General features: G+C 37.1%; 1 protein-coding gene across 5 annotated transcripts in view; it reads left to right on the plus strand.

Annotated features, from left to right (window-relative positions):
* The window catches only part of OSBPL1A (oxysterol binding protein like 1A), a 212,848-nt gene that overhangs the window by 60,611 nt on the left and 128,967 nt on the right, over positions 1 to 23,270 (plus strand). For all 5 annotated transcript variants that reach the window (XM_090285702.1, XM_090285704.1, XM_090285705.1 and 2 more), the window contains 8 exons: positions 2,563 to 2,648; positions 3,752 to 3,896; positions 14,038 to 14,099; positions 14,203 to 14,247; positions 15,114 to 15,187; positions 15,302 to 15,365; positions 17,561 to 17,659; positions 19,117 to 19,239. In XM_090285702.1, the coding sequence (XP_090141828.1) occupies positions 2,563 to 2,648; positions 3,752 to 3,896; positions 14,038 to 14,099; positions 14,203 to 14,247; positions 15,114 to 15,187; positions 15,302 to 15,365; positions 17,561 to 17,659; positions 19,117 to 19,239 (698 nt within the window). The remainder of the gene's footprint in view (positions 1 to 2,562; positions 2,649 to 3,751; positions 3,897 to 14,037; positions 14,100 to 14,202; positions 14,248 to 15,113; positions 15,188 to 15,301; positions 15,366 to 17,560; positions 17,660 to 19,116; positions 19,240 to 23,270) is intronic.

The raw sequence follows: 23,270 nt of genomic DNA on the forward strand, positions 1-23,270 counted from the left end.
TTTAGCATTCATTGACAATTCTTGCCTGAATCATTTATTGCAACAGAGAGAGCAGATGGTGATTTGCTCTTGTCAATGAAGCACAAGCACATTTGCCCAGTTCTCACCTGCATTTTAAGTGCACCACTAATTTAACCTACCCTGTGCGTGTATATAAGTGTCTTGTCGGAGTGACTTAGACCATGATTTCCGCAGTCCCTACTAACTTTGGATTCTGGTTGAAAAGAAAGATAAGGAGTTTATAGTCATTACATTTAAAATTTATAGAGCAAATGATTTTTGGATGGAGTATTTGCTTTTAAAACATTCTGGTATAAAATGTATAAATAAAAATATAACTCTTTAATGTGCAGCTCACTGTTTTCACAAATGGAACACACCCATGTGAACAGCACTTGCATCAAGGAACAGCCGAGCACTCTGGAAGCCTTGCCTCCCACCGCTGAAATTGGAATATTTGCTTTTTATTGGCTGGATCAACAGTCTCGCTGCAGTGTCCTTAGTCAAGAAATGTCCAGGAACACAAGACAGAAGCATATGTAGGGTTTCCAACTCCACATCTCTGTTTTTCTTAATTTATGAGCTTAGACAATCTAGAGAGAAACATTATGGTAGGGTGCCTTTTACTTCCCTTCCCTAAAGTCTAGAATCAGTATTTTAAAGCACTATTTGAATTATTCAGTAAATAGCTGGCAAATATGCATTGTGCCAGATACTATCATAAATGCCTCGAATCCACAGAAGAGTAAGAACAGGTACATGACCTCGAGAGGGACTGAGGGGAAATGTGACAGTCTGGGAAATACATGCAATAGTAGCGGTATGCACTAGAGGGGTAGGGGCGTAACTGTTCTCAAGGAGTTCACAGTCCAGTAGCCATAGAGCCAGCGAGAGGAAAGAGTGAAGAGCTTGAATCGTAGCAAAAGAAGGCGGCGTGGAGAGACTATGTAGAGACTTGGCTGCCTTCCTCTGAGGTAGAGGGGAGTGAGCTGGGTGTGGAAATAAACACACGAGAATGAAAGATGATGGTATGTAGTAATGCTAGTAATTTCTATAGATGAACCTAAACCAGTTCCAGCTATTTCTGTACTCAAGAGATGTGTTCCCTGTAGTTGAAATGCCATGGCATGCATGGTGTCTCATATAACAGCACATAGTAATTAATAATTATTAACAAGTATTCATTATTTCTCAGGAAGACCTGAGAAACCTTTTATAGTTCCTCCTTTCAGCATTTGCATGGGACATTGTACACATTTTATTTTTTATTTATTTTTATTTATTTTTAAAGATTTCATTTACTTTTATAGAGGAAGGAAGGAAGAGAAACATCAATGTGCAAAAGAAACATTGATTGGTTGCCTCTTGCACACCTTGAACCAGGGACCCAGCCCACAACCAGGCACATGCCCTGACCTGGAATGGGTCTGGTTTGCAGGATGATGCCAACCCACTGAGCCATGGAGCAGAGCACCATTGTACGCATTTTAAATGGGATTACTAAGCCTTTCTTTGAAATTGCCTCTTTTCTGTAAACCAGAGCAATTCAAATCTAGCAGAAATGAGACCTTATTACATATTACAGTCTCTTAAATCAGATTGCCGATTGCTCTGATTCCATGCAAGTATAATTTGGGAAGCAGCGTAGGGTAGTGATAAGAGCATAGACTCTGGAACCAGCCTGCCCAAGTTCAAATCCTAGCTGTTCTACTTCTTGGCTGTGTGACTTTGGTTAAGTTCCTTAACCTCTTGGTGCCTCAGTAAGTGCTGTAGTATTTATTAAAGAAATGACTTTGTATTTTTATGTGGGACGATAAATCTAAACACATTTATATGGTTTGTACATTTGCCTACCAATGCTATTTCTTATTATTATTGGGTTGGTGAAAAAGTTCATTTGGTTTTTTTCCATAAGATGACTAACAGCACTTAGTTGTCTTTAACTTCATTCAAAATGATTTTGTTAGATTGTAATTTGACATCTGTCATATTGGCAACATTCTTGGCATATTATGTTTTATTATTTCAAGAAAGGTAAACATTCAACTGAAACACACACAAAAATAATTGTGCAGGAGATAGCTGACATACTCAAAATATTTAAATCAATAAAGTTATTGGTGAAAATGAAAACTGTCTTTTATTTTATGGAAAAACCACATATGGACTCTTGCCAACCCAATACTTTTCACATTATAAGGTTCTGGAAGCTATGAATCCCTCTCCCCACTTATCTACACTTCCAAGGCAGATATGTAATAGTATTTCAGCATAGAAAAGTAATTCATAATTAATTGTGGTAGGTATTGTAGTGAGTAATATACTTAAAGACTTCTGAATTGAAAACAAATTCATTTGAACCTGAAAGAAGTTGAAATCTGAATTTGAAATGTAAGGCAATAAGAATAACAATAAAGTCTAACTGCATTTGAATTTCAGTTCAAAACTTACTTTTCTCATGTGGTCACTTCATTATTTATACATTTTTGTAATGAATTTGCTAATAGGATTCTGACTAGCAGTAGAGTAATACACATAAATATTTATTTTTTCCTTTTGCAGCTGTAGAAAGGACTCAGCAAAGAAAACTTGAGGAATTACTTTTAGCAGCAGCAAGAGAAGGCAAAACAGCAGAACTCATAGCTCTGGTAAAAAAAAAAAATGGCATTATTTCTTTACCCTTCAGGAAAACTTTTACTTAATGTTAACTTTTATAATTTAGGAGAATTGTGGGACCAAAATACTCAAGATCATAATAATAGAACAAAAGTCTTTAAATATCTAAAAACAGCATGGTAATAGTTTACGCAGGCTACATCTTAAATGTTGATGTTTTTCTCTGAATTTCTGATATGTATCCCCACCCCCAACTGAAAACATGATGGATTATGAATCTGATTTTTCAAGGCAAGTGCTTAATGAAAGGACAATTTAAAATTGAAGCATAATGTATAGGATTCTATAAAGGAAGAAAATTCTCTACTTTTGCAATATCTGAAAGGTATGCTATACTTCTAGAAAGTAACACACAAAGAAGGGACAGTAGTTTGGAATATTTATATCATGTTAGAACAGACTGAAAGCTTTACCCATTTTCTTTCCTCTTAAGGAAAGAGACCTACTTTCCAGTTTCCATTTCCTGCATAGTCTCATTAAACATGAAACTCTAAATTGGCTCCAAATTCAAGACTGAAGCGTTGACATTTGCTTTAAAGTTATTTCAGCTCATTTGAAAGTCCTCTTTGGTTTCCAAACATAGGGCCTAAAACACTTTTTAACTTTGCGAAATGGAGACAAAAGAAGTTTTTAAAGCAGTGAGCTGGGAATAAAAAATTCAGTTGAACTTCCAACATTTACACATTTAACATTTATAGTTTTAACTCTTCTCAGTGACTGTCTGCGAGACTGATTTATAATTTTGCTGTCACAGGGCAAATTGCAAGACTGGCGGAAACAAACAATCTTAGTGAAATCTTAATGTGGGTTGGGTGACACTGGTGTGGTGTGTGGTGTCTTGTCAGGGTAGTGTGGGACCTGAGATTTCATGGCACCTTGAGGACAGGCGTGGGGAATGACATGCATCAGCTGGGTTAGTGAGCAAGAAGCCGCTGACAGTTTAGAGCCAAGGAGCCCGCTCTGTGTCCGACTCTGGGGTTTGAGGGCTCACCTGAACAGCATTATGCCTTCATGTGTCTTATGGGAGAAAGTTACCTTTGATGTATAATTCTGCACTGCATTCTTTAATTGTTAGCTCAACAGACCCAATCCTCCTGATGTTAACTGTTCGGATCAGTTAGGAAATACACCCTTGCATTGTGCAGCTTACCGGGCTCATAAGCAGTGTGCCTTGAAGCTTCTAAAAAGTGGAGCAGACCCTAATCTGAAGAACCAAAATGGTAAGCATGCTGATGAAAGCCACTGTTGGTCATTTTGAAGCTGTAGAAAGAAGCCAGTGCCTTATAAAATTAAGTGTTTTGTTTTAGTATCCAGCCTTTGTTACACTGTATGGTTCCTACTTTATTTTGAAGTCATGGCATTCACACAAAAGAAAAAGTAGCCTTACTAATTTACTTCCCAGTTAAGACTTAAATGTTTAATAATGCCTACTTCATAGGAAGCACTGATAATGACCAAGATAGATTTCCACCCTCAAGGAACGGATAAGTACAATTTAGTCTCATTACTTGTACTACTTATGTTCTGTAAAGTCTGAACACTGGAAAAATGAATACTGAACTATTATTTCTAGGGTAGTGTAGAGTTAGGTTCCTGCAAGCCACTGGTCACAATATTTTTGTCTACTGATTAATGCATACCTTGTTTTATGTTTGTTTCTGCTTAAAAACTCCTTATTTCATCTATATTATTGATTCATTACCATTGAACTCACAGCCAACAGCACTGGAACGCATGCTTGAACAGAGTTTATCTAACACGTACATATTTTCCATAAGGCACATCCCAGCCTTCTTGTGCTTAGGAACACTGGACAATACTTCAGTACCTTGCTTGCCAGCTAGTTTCAACAGCAAAATCACTGACAAAAAGCCAAGAATGTGAAAAATGTGGCAGGTGATGGACCCTGATGAGGACTCTTGTTTATACTATGAGGACCGAAATAAGAAAACACAGATCACCTTTTCTGCCTCAGCTGGGAACATGTGCATCAGAAGACAAATTTTTCACCACTTTGAACATGCCTGTGAATGACTGAGAAATTGCCATGAGTATTAATTTTGGGATTACAAAAATTTTTAGCAGTAGGTGAATTTGCAAGTATGGAATCTACAAATAAAGAGTATCAACTGTATATGCATGACAATATGTCGTACATGAATTGGATTATCAGAAGAGAAGGTCCAGAAGGTGTCTCGGGCATTCAAAGGGAGAACATTCCATTAGGGCTTGTACACATCATTTATTAGGATGCTTCCTTCTGTTTATCACCAGCCTGGATTAGGTCTTGTCAGTGGTACTTCAGGACCCTGTGTTTACCTCCATTGTAGCCTAAATCGTACTCCATGGTAATTGTTGGTGAATATAGCCATCTCCCATTAGACTGAACTCTTAAGGGCAGGGCTAGTATTTTACTATTTTACCCAGCACCTAGAGCAATGTACAGCACATGATAACCTTCTACATGTTGCACATTTATTGAAGGTTTGGGTAATTAGAAATAGCTTTACAAGGAATAGATATTTGAAATAGATCCTGAAGTCCTAGTAGGATTTAAAAAAAAAAAAAAATCATCGCTGGTTCAATTCCCAGTCAGGGCACATGTCTAGGTTGCACATCAGGTCCCCAGTTGGGGGCGAGAGTGAGAGGCAACCACACAGTGATGTTTCTCTCCCTCTCTTTCTCCTTTTCCCTCTCTCTAAAAATAAATAAATAAACAAATAAGTAAATAAATAAATTAAAAAATAAAAATAAAATCTAAAAAAAATTTAAAAAGAATCATCTCTGAATACTTCTGTTTGTATCTCTAACCAAAGCCCCCCACTCATGTTTTTTATTTTTTAATATAAGCAATACCATTATAATCTAGTAAAATTTTGATAAGCTGGGAGAGGTTATTGTAGACAGAGGGGAGATTATAAGAAAGGCATTAAGGTGAAAAATGTAAGTCAAATTTAGGTGACATCCTCTGATGGCACATCCAAGTGTATGAAGGGGAGCAGTAGCACAGGTAATCCTATAAATGCAGATTAGGCTTGTACTGGGGTAAGCCTTGAAATGCCAGACTACCCTTTAATTTAAAGGTCAGAGGGACCCTGAAGAAGAAATAGGTGAGCAGTGGGGGGATGAGGTGCTTTAAAAATATGAATATGGTTTCAGTATCTAGGATAGATGGAGACAGGTCCAGGACTATAGGGAGGGTCAGTAGAACCATTGCAGTGGTCTGAGATGAGAGGAGTTAGGACCTGAACTTTACTGACATCAATGAGAGCAGAAGGAGAAAGAAAATTATAGAATTCTCTGCTTCTCCTCTCTTCCTTGACTGGCCCTTATCCTCTGGACTGGCACTATCCAATAGATATATAGTGGGAACCACATATGTAATTTAAAATTTTCTAGTAGTCATAGTAATAAAGTAAAAAAACAGATGAAAGACATTATAATAATGTATTTTATTTAAAGCAGTATATCTAAAATACCATGTTAACATGTAACCGATGGGAAAAAATTATTAGTGAAACATTTCTTTCTTGGTACTGTGTCTTTGAAATCTGTTGTGTATTTTACACTGAACAGTACATCTCAGTTTGGACAAGCCACATTCCAGGTACTGTCACGCAGCTGTTTGAGGCACTTTGGTTACCTGTACTGCCCCAGCCCCGCATGTACTCGTCTCTCTGTCAGAAGTGCCCCTTTCCTGCTTGTCCATCTGGTAAAACCCTAGTCTCACTTTGAGTTAACTCAGACCCTCTTCCCCAAAGAGGCTTTCCTTGTATCTCTTAGACATAGGTTCTTACTGGAATAAAAGTTGGAAGAAAAATTGGAAGATGGAAAAGGGGAAGCACTAAGGAGACACGAGGGAAATACCAGCTCCACAGAAGCCAAAGGAAGAGAGAAATTGCAGAGTAAAGGAATAGGATGGTTTTGTTGTCATGTTCAGCTTAGACTGAAGAAGAGGAACACTGAGCAAAGGCTGTGGGATCCAGTGTGTGACTCGGTGCCCAGTGGTCTTATCTGAAAGAGCAGTTTCCATAGAGTAGTTGAGCAAAAGCTAGGTTAGGGGTTAAGGACTGAATAGGAAATTAAGAGGCTGAGGCAGCACTACTTTCTTCTACTTTGCATATTTAAAAACAGAAGGAATGGCTTCTTGGCCAAGTGGGAGATTTTTTTAGGTAAAGAAAAACTCAAGCAGGTTTGAAGTTAAGGAGGATCAAGGCAATAGAGAAACACCTTGCCCTGTCTGGTGTGGCTCAGTGGATTGAGTGCCGGCCTGTAAACTGAAAGGTTGCTGGTTCAATTCCTGGTTAGGGCACATGCGTAGGTTGTGGGCCAGGTTCCTGGTTGGAGGCATGCAAGAGGCAACTGATCTATGTATTTCTTGCCCATTGATGTTCCTCCCCTCTCTTTCTCCCTCTTTTCCCCCCATCTCTAAAAATAAGTAACTCTTCTTTTAAAAAGAAAAAGAGTTTGATGATTTAATTGTGACAGAAAATGTAATTTTTAAAAAGGTAATGCTTCGATAATAACAAAAAATGTAGAAACATTTAATAAAAGATGCTTCATTTTTAATGGAGACAATTTTAAATGCAACTGAAGGACAAAAAAGAAAACCTGCAAAATGGAGAGACCTACCATGTTGTTGGTGGGAAAAACTCAGCATTGAAAGGCTAACAGTTCTCCCCAAATTAATTTATAAATTCAAAGTAATTCCAGCCAGAATCCTCAAAGGGTTTTCAGAGAACTTGACTCACTGATTCTATATTTATAGGGAAGAGCCCCAGGCAGAGAATTTTAAAGGGAAAGTGAAGCAGCAGGGGCTTGCCCTGCTGGATAAATTAACTAATTATGAACCTATAGTAAGTAAAACATTTATTCAACAAATATTTATTGAGTGTTTATGTGCCAGATACCATTCCAGGAGGGGATCTAGTGCAGCGAAGAAAAAACAGGCAAGTTCCTGCTTTCATGGAGCTTATATCCTAATAGGAGAGGACCAGTTAAAAGCAAATATTTAATATGTCAGATATAATAAGTGCTGTGAGGGGAAAAGAGCTGGGCAAGGGGGTCAGGAGTGTGTTGCTGTATAGAGGGGCCGCTACTTTGTAAAGGGGGACAGGAAAAGCCTGGTAGGATGGTGTTTACAACTTGGAGGGAGGGAGCATGGTGCCAGGCAGGGGAAACCAGTGAGAGTGTGTGGGTGTCGGGAGAAACGAGGAGACCAGTCTGTCCAGAGCAGAGTGAGAGAGGGGGAGAGTGGTTGGAGGAGTGATGGGAGCTGAATCATGAGAGGCTTTTTGGGTTATTGTAAGGATTTTTGGCTTTGACTCTGTGTGAGATGGGAAGACGTAGGAGGGTTTAGAACGGAGTAGTGATATGACCTGACTTACGTAATAAAAATGATCACTCTAGTTGTTATGAGAATAGATTCTAGGAGGGCAAGGAGTAAAAAGGGGTAGCAGCTAAGAGGCTAATGGAGTAATCAGGGTGAAAGATGAATTGGTTTGGATCAGGATATTGGCAAAGTCCCTCTAAACATGAAAAACTTGTTGGTGCTCAAATATACTTTTTACTTTGTAGTTTAATTAGTAACTGGAGTTGAACAGTTAAAAGAGTTCTTGATAAAAGTCTGAAAAACTGTGTGTGTATAAATATTTTATTTTTAAAAAGATGTTATTTAATAATTTTATAGAGAAGGTGGAAGGGAGGGAGAGAAACATTGATATATGAGAGAAACATTGATTGTTGCCTCTTTCTTGCCTGCAACCCAGGCATTGTGCCCCAACTGGGAATTGAACCAGTGGCCTTTTGGTTTGCAGGATGACGCCCAGTTCACTGAGCCATACCAGTCAAGGCAATATATATATTTTTTTAAGTCATAGGAGTAACATCAGCATTATAGAAAGTTTTAAAAATAGGGAAAAAATTATTAAAATACAACCTTTATTACTGACATATGGTATATTCTTCTAATCTATTTTCATACCTATTATAGAGCATTTTTAAGTTGCAGAAGTAATGTTTATTTATGGATGAAGTAAGGAAAATGAATGAACCAAAAAATTGTAATCACCTATGACCCAAACATCCAGAGATTTAGTTTTTAGTTGTTAGTTAACTTTTAAAACCTAGTAGACTAGATTTTTTAAAAAATGGATCTTTCCAGGGCATCTTTTAATTTCTCATTTCTTTTTTTAAAATTGAGGTATAATTGACAAAACGTTAGATTAGTTTCAGTTGTACAGCATAATGATTTGATATTTGTATGTACTGCAAACTGATCATCACAGTAAGCCTACTTAATCTGTCACCATACATAGTTACAGTTTTTTTCTTATAAGAACTTTTAATATTTACTATCCTAGAAGCTTTCAAATATAGTGCAGTATTAACTATAGTCACCATGCTGTACATTATCTCACCAGGACTTATTTTATAACTGGACGATTGTTTTGACCCCCTTCACCCATTTTGCCCATGTAGCCCACTCCCTGCCTCTGGCAACCACCAATCTGTTCTTTGTTAGATTTTTAAGAAAACGTTTGAAATAGTAGATACCAACTCAAGAGTAGAAGCAAAAGAAAGGTCATGTATTATTAATATAAGAATGCAAAGGTATCTCATGGTATTCCAAGGCAGGTCATGCTGTTAGGCATCAGAAGGGACGGAATAGGAACCAGGTGGCTGTTAGGAGCCAAGAAGGTGCCACTCACAAACTGTGCAGCTGTCTCTCATTCTGACGTGCCTGTCAGGTTGGTCTTGCAGCAGATCAGCTCTGCTTGTTTTTCAGTGTACGTGAGGAGGATGGCTGCCCTGTAACGCCATAGATCAGGATCTCCTAGCCTCTGTTTTAAATTTCAGTGGGAGATAATTTGATGGTACCCACTTGTGCTAGGTGTCTGCCTTGGGTGCAGTTTTTTTAAAGACAAGGATGTTTTAAATTTTTAATCAGATTTGTTGACCCTCTTTGTTATTTCTTCTAACCCTTCTGAGCTTAGGAGGAGAGTTGGTAAATATTCCTAGTTTTTCTGTAATCGCATCCATTCTCTCAGCAAACGTTGAGCTCTGCTGTGTGCCAGGAACTGTTGTACGCACTGGAGCTCCAATAGCGAACAGTCTCCATGCTCCTGGAGCTTATATTCTGGTGGGAGGAGATAGACAAAAACGAAAATTTGCACGTAATGCCAGGCAATAAGGTGCAGAAAAATAAAACAGGACCAAGGGGAGGAGCTGTTGTTTTGGAAAGGGGGTTGGGGAAGGCCTCCCTGAGGTGACTAAGCAAAGAGCTGAATTGACGAAGGGATCACTTGAAGCCCAGAGGGCATCTGGCAGAAGAGTGTTGAAAGCGAAGAGCAAGCAAGTGTGAAAGCTCCGGGGTAGGCTCTCCGCCTATTTGAAGAAGAAAGCTGCCAGGTGCCTAGAGCAGGGCGGGTGGCAGGGGAAGGCAGCCTTCGAAAGGGAGCTAGAGGCCCACCTCTGCGGCTGGGCTTGGAGGGTTTTCAGCAGGAAAAGTGACGTGAAAGTGTATGTTAGGATGTGACACATTTGCTAATCACTTTCCCTTTGTTGCACAGTCTTTTCCTTTCTCTCGTTTTGTTAGGCCTTCCTCATACATTTAAAGAATTTACTTTCTTTTTATGTTTTCTGTTCATTCATGGTCACATCTGTTTCTTCCTTTGCTGGTATTGCACTTTTTTTTTTTTTTTAATTCTTATATTATTATTTATTAATTATTGTAGTCTTTTTTTTTATTTTGGTTTTTCAATTACAGTTGTCCCCTTTTCCCCTAATTTCTCTCCCCCACCCAACCCACCCCCTCTCCCGCAATCATATCCCTCCCCGTTGTCCATGTCCATGAGTCTTTTATACGGGTTCTTTGACTAATCCCTTCCCTTACTTATCCCCCTTCTCTCCCTCTCCCCTCCCCGCTATTGACTGCTATTCTGCTCTTTGTTCTATTTAGTTCCTTTGTTTGTGTTGTTCTTTAGTTTCCTGTATTAGGTGATATCATATGGTATTTTTCTGGTATTGCACTTTTAATGATTACTTTTGTAATGTTTTAACATCAGATAAGGTTTCACCCCTTACCACTCTTCTTTTTTGAGGATTTTCTTGGACATTTTTATCTGTTTATTTTTCCAAATGGCATTTAAAACAATTTGCATGGGTTCTTAGTAAAAATACTGTTGGCATTTAATTAAAATTGCATTCTATGTAAATTAATTTGAGGAGGGTTGATATTTTTACTTAGTCTTCCCATTAAGGGAAAAATCTGTCATGCAAAATTTAACTGTAGGATCATTCCTGTTTTTTACTTAATGTTGTTGTGGTGCAATTTTGAAATGACTGATATGGTGCCCATCCATGTAGGGAGGCTATTTCATTCAGTTCAAAGGCATTTTGCTGAATTCTTACTGTATGCCAGGCACTTTTGACATTGCATGCAGAAATGAGGGCTCTCTACTGGGAATTCAGCTTGTTGGCAGGAGCTCAGAGCTCTTTTTTTTTTTTTGGTATTAGGACAGAATTCTATGAAAGAAATCACACTGTTGTCCTCTCTGCCTGAAGGAATAATTTCTCAGATGCCCTGTAGACAGAATGAAAATAACAGAATTGGAAGGCCTTTTTATAAGACATCTTCCTATGTGCTAGCTATTTCTCAGTTACCATTACAAAAAGTTTTTTCCCCACTAAAGAATATATGGTCAGCCCCGGCTTTCCCCATCAGTAGTTCTATAACTCTATCTTAAAAATAAACCTTAAACTCATGAACTTCTCCCCCTTTTAACTTCTGTCTCCATTTTTTTTACTAACTTTCTAGTCCAGACCACCAGTTTCTTTCACCTAGACTGTTATTATTGCATCGTGACTGTTATCCTTGCTTTTCTCTTGCCCACATTTGCAAGCCATTTCCCACACAGCAGCCAGTGATAGTTTTTAAAAAATTATAACAATTATCAAACCCTAAAAAGGAGTGTAATTAATTGATGTACTCATTACCCTCTTTCAGGAATTATCAGTAATGATCACTCTCCTAATGTTATTTTATCTATACATATTTTATATTTATAAAAGATAAGGTCTCCTTTAAAAAGAATGACCATATAATAGGTGCTCAACTCTATGAATATACTAAAAAGTATTGAATGATACACTTCAAATAGGGGGATTGTATGGTATGTGAATTGCATCTTGATAGAGGTATTAAAAAACAGCCATAATAGCATTATCCTATTAGGAATATAATACTTTCTAAGCATCATCAAATGGTGAAAGTTCAAATTTCCCCAGTTACCTTTACAAGTTTTATTTTTTTTTTTTTTTTAAACAATGACAGAGTTTTAAACATAAGTCAGATCACGTCACTCTTATACTTAAAACCCTTCAGTGGCTTTACATTCCATATAGAATAGAACTAAACTCTTTACACTGGCTCACAAAGGCCTGACCTACGAAGCCCTGACATGATGTGGCTCTGTCTGCCTCTCTGACTGTATCTCTTGCCCACTAAATAGTTCCGACCCCAGGGACTTTGCATTAGCTGTTCCCTCTGCTGGAATGCCTTTACCCTGTATTTTCACAAAGCTTGATTCTTCCTTCCAATTTAAACATCCCTTCTTCAGAGGTCTTCCCTGATTAGTCCCCCAATCTCCAATCTAAGCTGGTATCCCAGTCATTCTCTGTTAAATCATTCACTTAAAAAATATTGGCATAGTATGTTTATTATCTGCTATATATATCCTTTTAATTTATTGTCTTTTTTTTTTCCTTTTCCATACCCCACCCCCCATTTTTTCTGTCATGTTCACTGCTAAATACCCAGTGCATAAAGTATTAATCGGTGCATAATAGACTCTTATTAGGAGATATTTATACAGAAAATTGCCCAACACATACCAAGTGTTTGGTACTTATAAAAAAGATTTTGTACATTGAGGCCTGCGCAGGTCCCAACCTATCTGTGGTTTGGGGTTGCTATCTGCCTCATAAAGCAAAGTAGAGGGTTATCTTCTGGGGAGACAAAGTCGTCTTCTCCTATGAGAAAGCCTCCTACATAGATGGCCTTGGCATCTTCCAGGAAAAGAAGGGCAGGGATTGAGGCCTCACGAGTCTGGGTCTTTAGTTGAAGTAGAGAGGAAGGCAGTGGTTATAACCAGAAAGTCTGGGGCATAGTTACCTTCCAAAAATGTCACTGTTAGCCCAGCCTGGGCTCCATGATAGTCAGAGGAGTGGATTCCTTAATAAGAAAATAATAATACAGTTTTTTAAAAAAGGTTATTTGTAGCATAAATCACCTTCCTGCCTAAACAGAATTTGTCTGATATGCTATTTAGGAAGGGCTAGTTCCTGTTTTAAATTGTTATGTTTAGCCTTTGTTTCTCTAGCAGAAGCTCTGAGCTTATGAGAGGATTTGTTTCAGTATGTGTTCTTCATGTAGTGCCCTGCTCACTTCAAAGTGCAGTAAATAACTTTGACAAACAAATTGTTATTTTTGTTGTTTGGCAAAACATAGAGTGCTTGCATGTGTGAGATCGAGAAACCTTAATCTCTTGCTGGTTTCCTTCTCCATTATCATGGTTTCCTTTTGTCCTCAGTTGTGGACCATCACAGCCTTAGCTTGTCAGTTGTCTCTGCTGCCTGTCCCCAGTGAGGTAGCTTTAGAGTGGCTGTGGCAGACTGAATAATGGCCCCACAAAGATGTCATTAGTTAAGTAACTTGAGATAGGGAGAGAATTTGGAATTACTCAGGTGTGCCCAATGTAATCACACAGGTTCTTAAAGGGAGGAGGTAGCAGGATCAGAATATCAAGAGAGAAAAACGTGAGGATAGAAGCAGAGATTAAAATGATGCACTTTGCAGGAGGGCGGGGCCATGAGTCAAGGGGTATGTGTAGATGGCCTTTAGAAGCTGGAGAAGGCAAGGGAACAGATTCTCCCCTAGAGCCTTCAGAAGGCATGCAGCCCTGCCCATGCCTTGATTTTAGCTCGGTGGAATAATTTTGGACTCTGACCTCTTGAACTGTACGAGAGTTAATGTGTGCTGTCTTTAGCCACTAAGGTTGTGGTAATTTGTTACAGCAGCCAGAGGAAAATTAGTACAGTGATTTAAGGCAAGAAAGATTGAATGATCACAGAACTTGTACAGTGTTCTGAGGTTAATCTGATTTGCGGGCTTAATATTAGCGACGAAAAGGAGGCCATGAAGAATTGAGATGGCAACCTCGGGTAGGTAATTTTGAGGGAGAAGAAAAAGATGGAGTTGATGGACAAAGGAAAGAATATTATTATGTGCTGCAATTTCAGCATCAAGTTAGAGTGCAATTAAGCTCTTGACAGCCTTTTTTCTTCTTATATTTAACACAGATCAGAAACCCCTTGACCTTGCCCAGGGTGCTGAAGTGAAACACATTCTTGTTGGTAATAAGGTATGTAATAATGGATTACATTTATACAATGATTTTTTATTAAAAACTTTTGAATTCTTAAAATATATAGGTACATTTTTAATGGAAATATGTTTTGCAATAGGTCCTCTACAAAGCACTGAAACAATATGAAGGCCCTCTCTGGAAGGTAGGTTGGGATGCCTTTTTCACTATAACACTAGAAAGATGAAGAATTCTCAGGTGTTCTGTTTTTGTAAAAAAAAAATTTCAATTATTTCTGAAGGATATGTGATTGAATCATTCTTGGATTTTTATAATGCAGCCATTTTTGTGCTGCTGGACTGCAGTAGGCATTCGTTTGTAGCAATCATTGTCTTTTGTGTTCATGACCTGACACTTCCAGGTGACCAAGTTTGCATGGAACAGAGTGGGGGGAAATACCTTTTTCTTCATCAGATTTATATAGTAGTATTTTTATTATGAACATTGAGCCTTGGAGGACTTAGGAAGAATTTAGTATTTGAACTGTCACAGAGCACACATACAAAATCTTTCTGGTTCTAAAAATTTCTATGCCTTTTAGTAGAGTTCGGTTATTTCCTATAATTAACTGTTTTAGAGCACGTACTTTCTTTGGCACTTGCAAACTCTCCCTCTCTATATTTAAGTACCTGTATCCTTTTATTGCATAAAATAAATTTAGGATAATCTTTTTATTTAGAAGTTCATTATGACTTTGAGGAAATTGTCTTTGAAGCACCCAACTGATGTATGTCCTATAAATATCCCTGAACAGTATCATCAGACTGTAGATTTTGTTCATCATTGATCTTATCACAAGGGCATTTCTACTGTTTCTGTCACCCTGTAGTGGTGGTATGTTTTCATTACTGCACATAGTACCTAAGTTTGTGTTTGGTCACTTCTTAATGTTCAGTAGTGCTTTTTAGTTCAAAGACTCAGATGGAACTTTCATAACTAGCTTACTGTTTAACAGTCAGCTATTTGAATCTAGATGTGTCAGCTTGGAAAATCTTTGTCGTTTTCCCTTAGAGTTCAAGATTTTTTGGCTGGAGATTATTCTGGGTGGTGTTAGAACATGGCGTCCTTTCATGGTATAGGAAGCAGTAAGTATTATGATCATTTTACTTACTAAATTTCAGCATGTACATTTTGAAAGATTCAAAGTTTTCACTTATCTCTTTTCCTTTTACCTTGAATATTTAATATTTATTTTGAAGGCCTGATGCGGTCCGTAAGATTTATCGCCAGGGGTGCAAACACCTAACTCAAGCAGTGTGCACGGTAGGATGACACATACATCTTTTGCTCAAACCATGAAGTCAGTTCTGCAAGTGATCGCCCTGAATCATTTGTATAAGCTGCTTTGTTTAATTTTGGGGTAGAAAGTACTTGAGAACAAGTATTGGGGGGAATCTTCATTTGAAACAAGTCAACTTTTGTGTATCCTCACATATTGTGGGATGAGAGATGAGTGATTCAAAACATTTGTAAGAAATAGATGTGTATGTACAGGGTGGGGCAAAAGTAGGTTTACAGTTGTTCATATGGAAAATAGTATATTAATAAATAATAAGAATAAACTTTCATGTACTTAACAACTGTAAACCTACTTTTGCCTCACCCTCTGTGTGGTCATACATATATATGCATGTACATATGTGTATATATGTATTTGTATGTGGGTAAATCAGGACAATGGGAGATTTTCTGGTGTTAAAATTTAAAGCCTATGTCAAAATCAGGATTCTCCATATTTCCTTCTGTCTGTTTTCCTTTTACCAAGTCAGTGAAAAAGCAAGCTTTTCTTCTTTGGATATTAGTCTAAGACTGGAACCTAGACATAGTCTGTATTTTCATTATCATTTAGTTCAAAATATTCTCTAATCTCTGTTGTGATATCTTCTTTCAACCAATGACTATTTAGATGTATGTTGTTTAATTTCCAAATAACTGGAGTTTTCATTATCTTGTTTTTTATTTATAATTTAATTTCATTTCAGTCATTGAACATACCTTAAATGATTTCTATCTTGTCAAATTTATCGACACTTGCTTGATGGCTCAACTTTTAAACTACCCTAGTAAATGCACTTGAAAATAATGTGTGTTTTGCTATTGTTGATTGTATCGTCCTATAAATATTTGGTTGTAGTGGCTGATAGTATTCAGTCTTCTATGACAGCTGATTTTGGCCAGTTGCTGAGAGAGGGTTGTTAAAATTCTAACCATGATTGTGAGATTGCTTACTTCTTGCTCTGTTATATTGATCACATACTTATGTATGATTATTAACCCATTTATCATTATATGGTACCTCTCTATTTCCTGTAATACATTTTGTTTTGAATTCTATTTTGCCTGATATTACTATAACCACTCAGGCCTTGTTATGCTTACTGTTGACATAGTGTTGCTTTTTTTACTTAATGTACTTTCAACCTAACATTTTTTATTTTCTGTCTTTTGTAAATAGTATGTATTTGAGTCCTTAGTATGCATTTTGACAGTTTTTTGCCTTTTAATTAGATTTCATTTGAGAATGTTTTCCACTTTCTTATTAATGTGTCAGGTAATTTTAGATTGTATCTTTAATATTATGAATGTTAAGTTCTGGAGATTCTGGATTCTTTTGTTTTTCTCCATTAAATTTTAATATTTTTTGTTTTAGCAGGTCATTTTCTTGGATGGGTTTGGATTTTAAAGTGTTTCTTGGACAGCAGCTGTAGTCTGTATTTAGATAGGTTGTATTTAAATGACTGCTTTGGATTTCCTCTGTGTATCACAGATCTGAATAGACAGAGTTAGGGGATCCCTCCTGTCTCTTTCCTTTGGGGATTCTCCTACACTCTTGTATTTGTGGCTCCCAGCTTTGCTTTTCTAATTCCCCAAAACAGAAAAACTGTGGGTTTTCCCACATGTGCCCTTGCTGTTGTTTCACCGTTGGACTGTACTGAGTCGGAGGTGAAAAACCTTGAGGGTGCGAACTTACTTACAAAGCTCCTTGTTTCCTTTCTTCCAAAAAAAATGTGCACTCCTCCCCCTTCGTCCCACCCCCGTCAGTCTGTCAGCTTCTGTTCACTCTCCAGTTCCTTCAGGGAGTTGCTGTTGTTTTGTGTCTAGGTCTTTACAGTTTTCTGCAAAGAGGTGAAGGGGCCCTCTGAGAGGGTCTTGAAGCGGAAGTCTATCTCTTTTCCATTCCTAAATCCCCTCATTTTCCAAATCTATATTTTAAAAAGAAATAATTATTTCTTCTTTTCCTTTTTCCCATCTTTATCAATCTTATCTACTTCTCGTTCTTTTATACTCAGTTAAAGAACTCCTTGTTATAAGAAGTAATGAGCAGGTGTTATTTTAAATGTTACTCTGTTGGGTATAATTAAGTCATGTTCATAATTTAAGATTTATATATAAATAATTTTAAGGTTCTGTTTTATGTGCATGAGTGGTGTAGTCTTACTGATTTCTTTATATTCAAGGTAAAATCCAGTGATAGCTGCCTCTTCTTTATTAAATGCTTTGATGACACTATTCATGGCTTCAAGGTTCCTAAGAATAGTCTTCAGCAGTCAAGAGAGGTAATTTTATGGATTCATTTATCTTTCATAAAACTTAAAGAACATTTAGAAACATAAAGAATTTAAGTTCAATATTAACATCCAAAAATCTTGTTGGTTGTACCTTTTTAATGGGGGCAAGCTTTTTGAAATTTGGCCTATGAATTCTTTATCAACATGTACCTGCAGGTATTTTCTGTACACATATATATATGTTTTTTTCATTTTGATTCTATTAATGTAAGTGAACCTTACTGGTTGTGGAAGAAAGCCTAAATGATTATTTAGTTTGCCCCTAACTTTGTAGGTGAGGAAACAGAACAATACAATTGTTGCAATCTCCCAAGCTCTCCAAGGTCACACAGCTTGTAAAGGACAGAATCTGGACTCCAGTCCAGCTGTTCTGATTTATAACAGTATAAAGTCAGTCTTCTTTTTGATAAATTGAACAATAGCAGCAAGCAAGAAAATTAGGATTCATGGAACAGAAATTCACAGTGCAATTATTTACTGGAGAGTCCATAGTCTTTTAGATCAAAGCAGTATTTGTAGACCTTTTTTGTTTCTTGTAAATTATGCAAGGGGTTGAAAGATGTATCTTCCACAGTGGTTAACTTTGGCCCTGGAAGAACCCTAAACAATTCAAATCATGACTGTCCCAACATTTCATAAAATGGTAAGATTTGACCCTGAGTAAATACTGTAAGAAATGAGGAATAAGTAAGACAGGTATTTTTAGGTCAAATAATTTTTTTCTGAGGTCACTGGTTTTTTAAAAACAGAGTAAAAGTTAAAACATGAAGGCAATTGTTGGCTCTCTTAAAATGATCTGAGCTTCTTATGCTTATAATTTGATTGCAAGTTAGTAAAATTGTTTATGGATACATTATTATTCAATAATTTATTCAACAATTTTTATAACCTAGAATTTTAAGTGAAAAAATCTCCACCTAGTACTTAGTTTTTAAAAAATTAATCATTTTAATCCTCACCCAAGGATGTTTATTGATTTTAGAGAGAGTGGAAGGGGAAGAGAGAGAGAGATAAACATCGATGTGAGAGAGAAGCATCAATTGGTTGCCTCCCATAGGTGCCCCGACTGGGGATTGAGCCTGCAACCTAGGTTTGTGCCCTGACCAGGAATTGAATCCGCAGCCTTTTGGTGTACATACAGGATGATGTGCCAATCAACTGAGCAACCCAGCTATGGCACTCCATTACTTAGTTTTTATAATGTGTTTGAGTATTAATATCAATGAATATATAAACTTACAAATTATATATTTTTAAAGTACTGAGAAATTTTTTAAAAATGTAGACATGTTATGGATAAGAGATGTGTATCATTATTTAATTTTTTTTTTTTAGGCTATATATTTTTTTTCTCAATGTGAACTTTATGCTTTCTAGATTGTTCTCATATTACCTCTTTTGAGTAAAAATGCATTCATTTTAATTTAAATCTTTGGATATTTCAGGACTGGCTAGAAGCAATAGAAGAGCATTCTGCTTATAGCACTCACTACTGTTCCCAGGACCAGTTGACTGATGATGAAGAGGAAGATGCTGTGTCTGCTGTAGACTTAAAGGAATCCTTAGAGGTAAATAGGAAAACTTTACCTGACCTTTATAGCTAACTCTGTCATTCAGGTTTTACCATGAAATTTGAAATTCTTTTTAATGTGAGATTTTGAAATTGATTTCTGACAATGGAAATAATATTGCTCTTTGTCTGGTAATATTCTGTTTCTAATTATAAAGTCTGTTATCGTAATGCTGTCAAATGTTACGTGCTCTAAAGATGTGGGCATGTGCCTATATGTATCTTTTCTTCTTAAAATTTTTCCATTGCTGTAATCAGATGGTGATTCTATTTGAGAACTGCTGCTAGTAGGAAGAGCATCTATAACTTGACTTGCTGCCCTTTATGACTTCACTGCATATTTCAGAGTTTAAGTAATGCAACCATAGTGATACATTTCCTGGTCAATAGTTTTATTTAAACCTCCTTGTAATCTGTAAACTTTGTTGATTAGAGATAAGGTAAAATGTCAGTAATGAATGGAGAAGTCCTCATCTGGAGTGACATCAGTGTCTGATCCACAAAGAAATATCAACAGATGTATTGTAATTGAAATGAAGTAGGTATTTTCTTCTGGGCATAAATTTTTTGGCTGTACCTTTTAAGTGGGAATTGGGTTGGAAGAGTTACAACTAAGAAAGGATGATGAGTTTCAATCCAAATACTTGTTTCAGAATTTGCCTACTAAACTTAATCCTTTAAAAAAAAAAAGAAATGAAATGCTTGTAGGATTTGAGTGTTTTTAAGTCAACAACTTTAATTAAATTGTTTGATAATACTGCCTATAAATTTAAATAAGAAGGAGATTTTGAGTCTTTTGATCCCTAGTCTTAATTTATGATGGAACATTAAAGAATTTGAGCTCTTTCATGTTGTACTGAAGACATTCCCCAGCAGTCCTTAGAAGGACTACTTCTGTTTCAAAGCCTAATGTGATGACCATAAACATAATTTTCAGATCAGTGAACTTTTCAAAAGTTACATCTACCAGAGCACCTAAATTGCTTTGAAACTGTTTTGGTAAATAAAAGAGGCTTAAGTATCTATGGCCAAAATAATGCTTAACAAGTAAAAAGACTTTGCTACATATTTTAACTTTTTGTCGGTATTCCCTAAGTGAGAAGACATCCTTCCCTTTTCATCTATCCTTAATATAAGGTAAATGATAAAACCTGGAAGGACTTACAGAGCATACCAATATCTTTCCGGGATTATGGTACTTTTAAGACCTTTTTAGTAGAACCTACAGATAAAGGAAAAGTATACTAATTTGCATACTAATGTTTCTTCTTTAATGTAGTTTTCAAATATTCATATTCTCAGCCTCAGTTATACCTTTCATTTTACTCATTTGAATATTGTGTTTCTGTGTAACTTTTAAAACCATGAGGTGTTTGCTTTCTGGGTTTTATAACACTTGAAGCCAATGAGAATTTTAGCCAGTATTTCAGGTTTTGCAGGTTATAGACCTATTTCTGAAAAACAGAATTAAAATGCTAATTCTGTGACTCTTGACTCTATCTCAACTTCTGAAGGTTGGTCCAAAATAGGTAAAATCTGAAAGGAACTTTGACGTATGTTGAATTGTAGCTTGTGGGAGCCTGTCTCCAGAATACCCTTGATCTTTGAGTCTTAAGTTCAAGGAAAATCTGGGACCAGTTTTTGAAACAGATCTGTTCTAAATGTCAATAGGCTTATTCTAAAGGAAATTAGGAACTCTAGGACTGGAATTCTCTAAAACCATCTGAGTTAACATAAACTAACTTCAACATACTTTGGACTAGTAAGCAGATCTCTAAGAAATTAGGGGAGAAATATGTTTACAATGAAAAACCTGACCATGCTGTTATATGCTGCTTTTGGTCTCAGTTTACTTCCACCCAAAATCCTCCAAAAACTTAAAACATTTTCTCTTAGCTGCCTGTCTGTCACTGCCTTGAGGTTAGGCCTCCAGGGAGAGAAGTATAAGACAAGTCATAGAAATACTGACCTCATGGCAACTTAAAAATATTTTGGAAATAAAAATTGGAGGAGAAATTCAAACACAGTACTAGTATAGAACTATATAATAGCTACTATGGCCCTGGCTGGTTTGGCTCAGTGGATTGAGCGTCGGCCTGCGAGCTAAGTGTCGCTGGTTCGATCTTCCAGTCAGGGCACATCAGAGAAGGAAAACTCTGACTCCAAAAAACCTCCGCTGCCTTGCGGCATACCTCTTCAGGGGAAAGGCTAAGGGAGTAAACCCCGACAGAAAATCCGGAGCCGGAGTCCCTAAGGCGGTTTGACGTTGTAGTCAACACCGGCAACTCCTGCGGCGCACCTGAAGCCAAGCTGTATTGACTCCGTCTTTCCCTTGGACCCTTCAGCTGCGAAGAGAGGGGGGGTCTGCTGCATGGGCAACAGCAGACCCTCCATATCACCCTGCCCAGTAGCTTCAGCTTCACTGGAGAGGACACTCCAGCGTCATCGCAAGATGTCGATTCAACACGGGAGGAGACAGATACCGTGTCACTCCCGAGTTGGACTGCACAGCCATTCTCGGCGGTGCAGATAGACTCTTAAGAAGCTACACCATCATCTCTCAAGACGGACGGCTGCCGCCGCCGACGAATAGCTACTAGACATGTGTGGCTATTTACATTTAAATAAATTAGAATCAAATTAGAAATTCAGTTTCTCATTTTAACTAGCCATGTTGAAGTGCTCAATTGTCACATGTGGCTTTCACCTTGGTCACTGCAGATATGGAATATTTCCACCATCATAGAAATTTCTGTTGAACACAGCTGGGCTATGCTCTTAGATTTGGGCTGGTTCTAGCAAAGTGGGGTTTTGTTTGTTGAAGATGTCTTTATTCTGAAGGATCTGAACTGCTTGTTATAAGAAGTAATGAGCAGATAATGCTAACCTTTAACCAAATGAGAAAATAATATCAAACTTTCCTGATTTAAGAATAAGTGATGCATTGAAATGAATGTGCAGAAAGATGAATATACATCTAAATAGGGCTGGTAAATTAAGATTGGTGTATCCATACAAGAATGAAGCAGATTTTTATATATTGATATATTTAAGACTTATTGTTAAATGAAAAAGGCAAGGTGTAAAACACTATATCTAAAATGCTGTTACCTGGGAGAAGAAAAGTATGAATTACACACACAAATTTGTGTAGGTTTAGATCATCCCTAGAAAAATGAGAAGTTATTGGCAGTTTTTGCTTTAAGGGTGGGAAAGGGCTGATAGGTATGTGAGGAAAGTTGCCTTTCTTTATATATTCTTTCTTTTACTTTATGTAAATATTTATTCCAAGATAAAACATGAAGAAGATTACAGAGCAGGACCACAATAATCACCAAATACCAGAAAGAATAAGTGTATTATGGATAGATTTAGAATGAGGGAAGATGTATGTACTGTGGGGTTATCCTTGAAGTGGATTTGGCTAAGAAGTTAGGAAGACTTAAGAGATGAGTATGGGGTACCAGTACTTGCAATACTGGCTATTTTCTACAAAAAGGAAAGTTATTAAGGTTCTACAATCTATTTAGTTAAAAGTTTAAATTAATATATCGAGGTACAGTTTTTATACAATCAACTAAATGCATCACCTGTCTTCAGTTTGATGTGTTTTGACAAATGTATATACCCTGCCTAACAACCACCCCTGCCAAGATGTAGTAGAACATTTTTATCACCTTACAGAGTTCCCCTGTGCCGGTTCTCAGATAATGCCCCCCATGAAGGGTGTGCTTTCTGTTTTTATAGGCAAAGTTGACAATGCCTATAAGAATTTCAAGTAAGTGGAATCATGCTGTATGTGCTCTTTGGTGCCTATTTTCTTTCACTCACTAAATGTCAGTAGTTTATTGTTTTTGATTGCTGAGTAGAAGGCAGTCTGCTTCTGTTAATTAACCAAATGTGGATTGGCTGCAGCAAATAGCCTGAAATTAAAGACCTCTCGTCTACTCTGCCCATTCCTCTCTAGATGCTCACTTCCTTGATAAACACTTTTAAGGTGTCCTGCAGGACAGGATTGATAAAGTAGTT

The sequence above is a fragment of the Furipterus horrens genome, unplaced genomic scaffold, assembly GCF_987537825.1.
Source record: "Furipterus horrens unplaced genomic scaffold, mFurHor1.1.pri manual_scaffold_8, whole genome shotgun sequence".
Lineage (NCBI taxonomy): Eukaryota > Metazoa > Chordata > Mammalia > Chiroptera > Furipteridae > Furipterus > Furipterus horrens.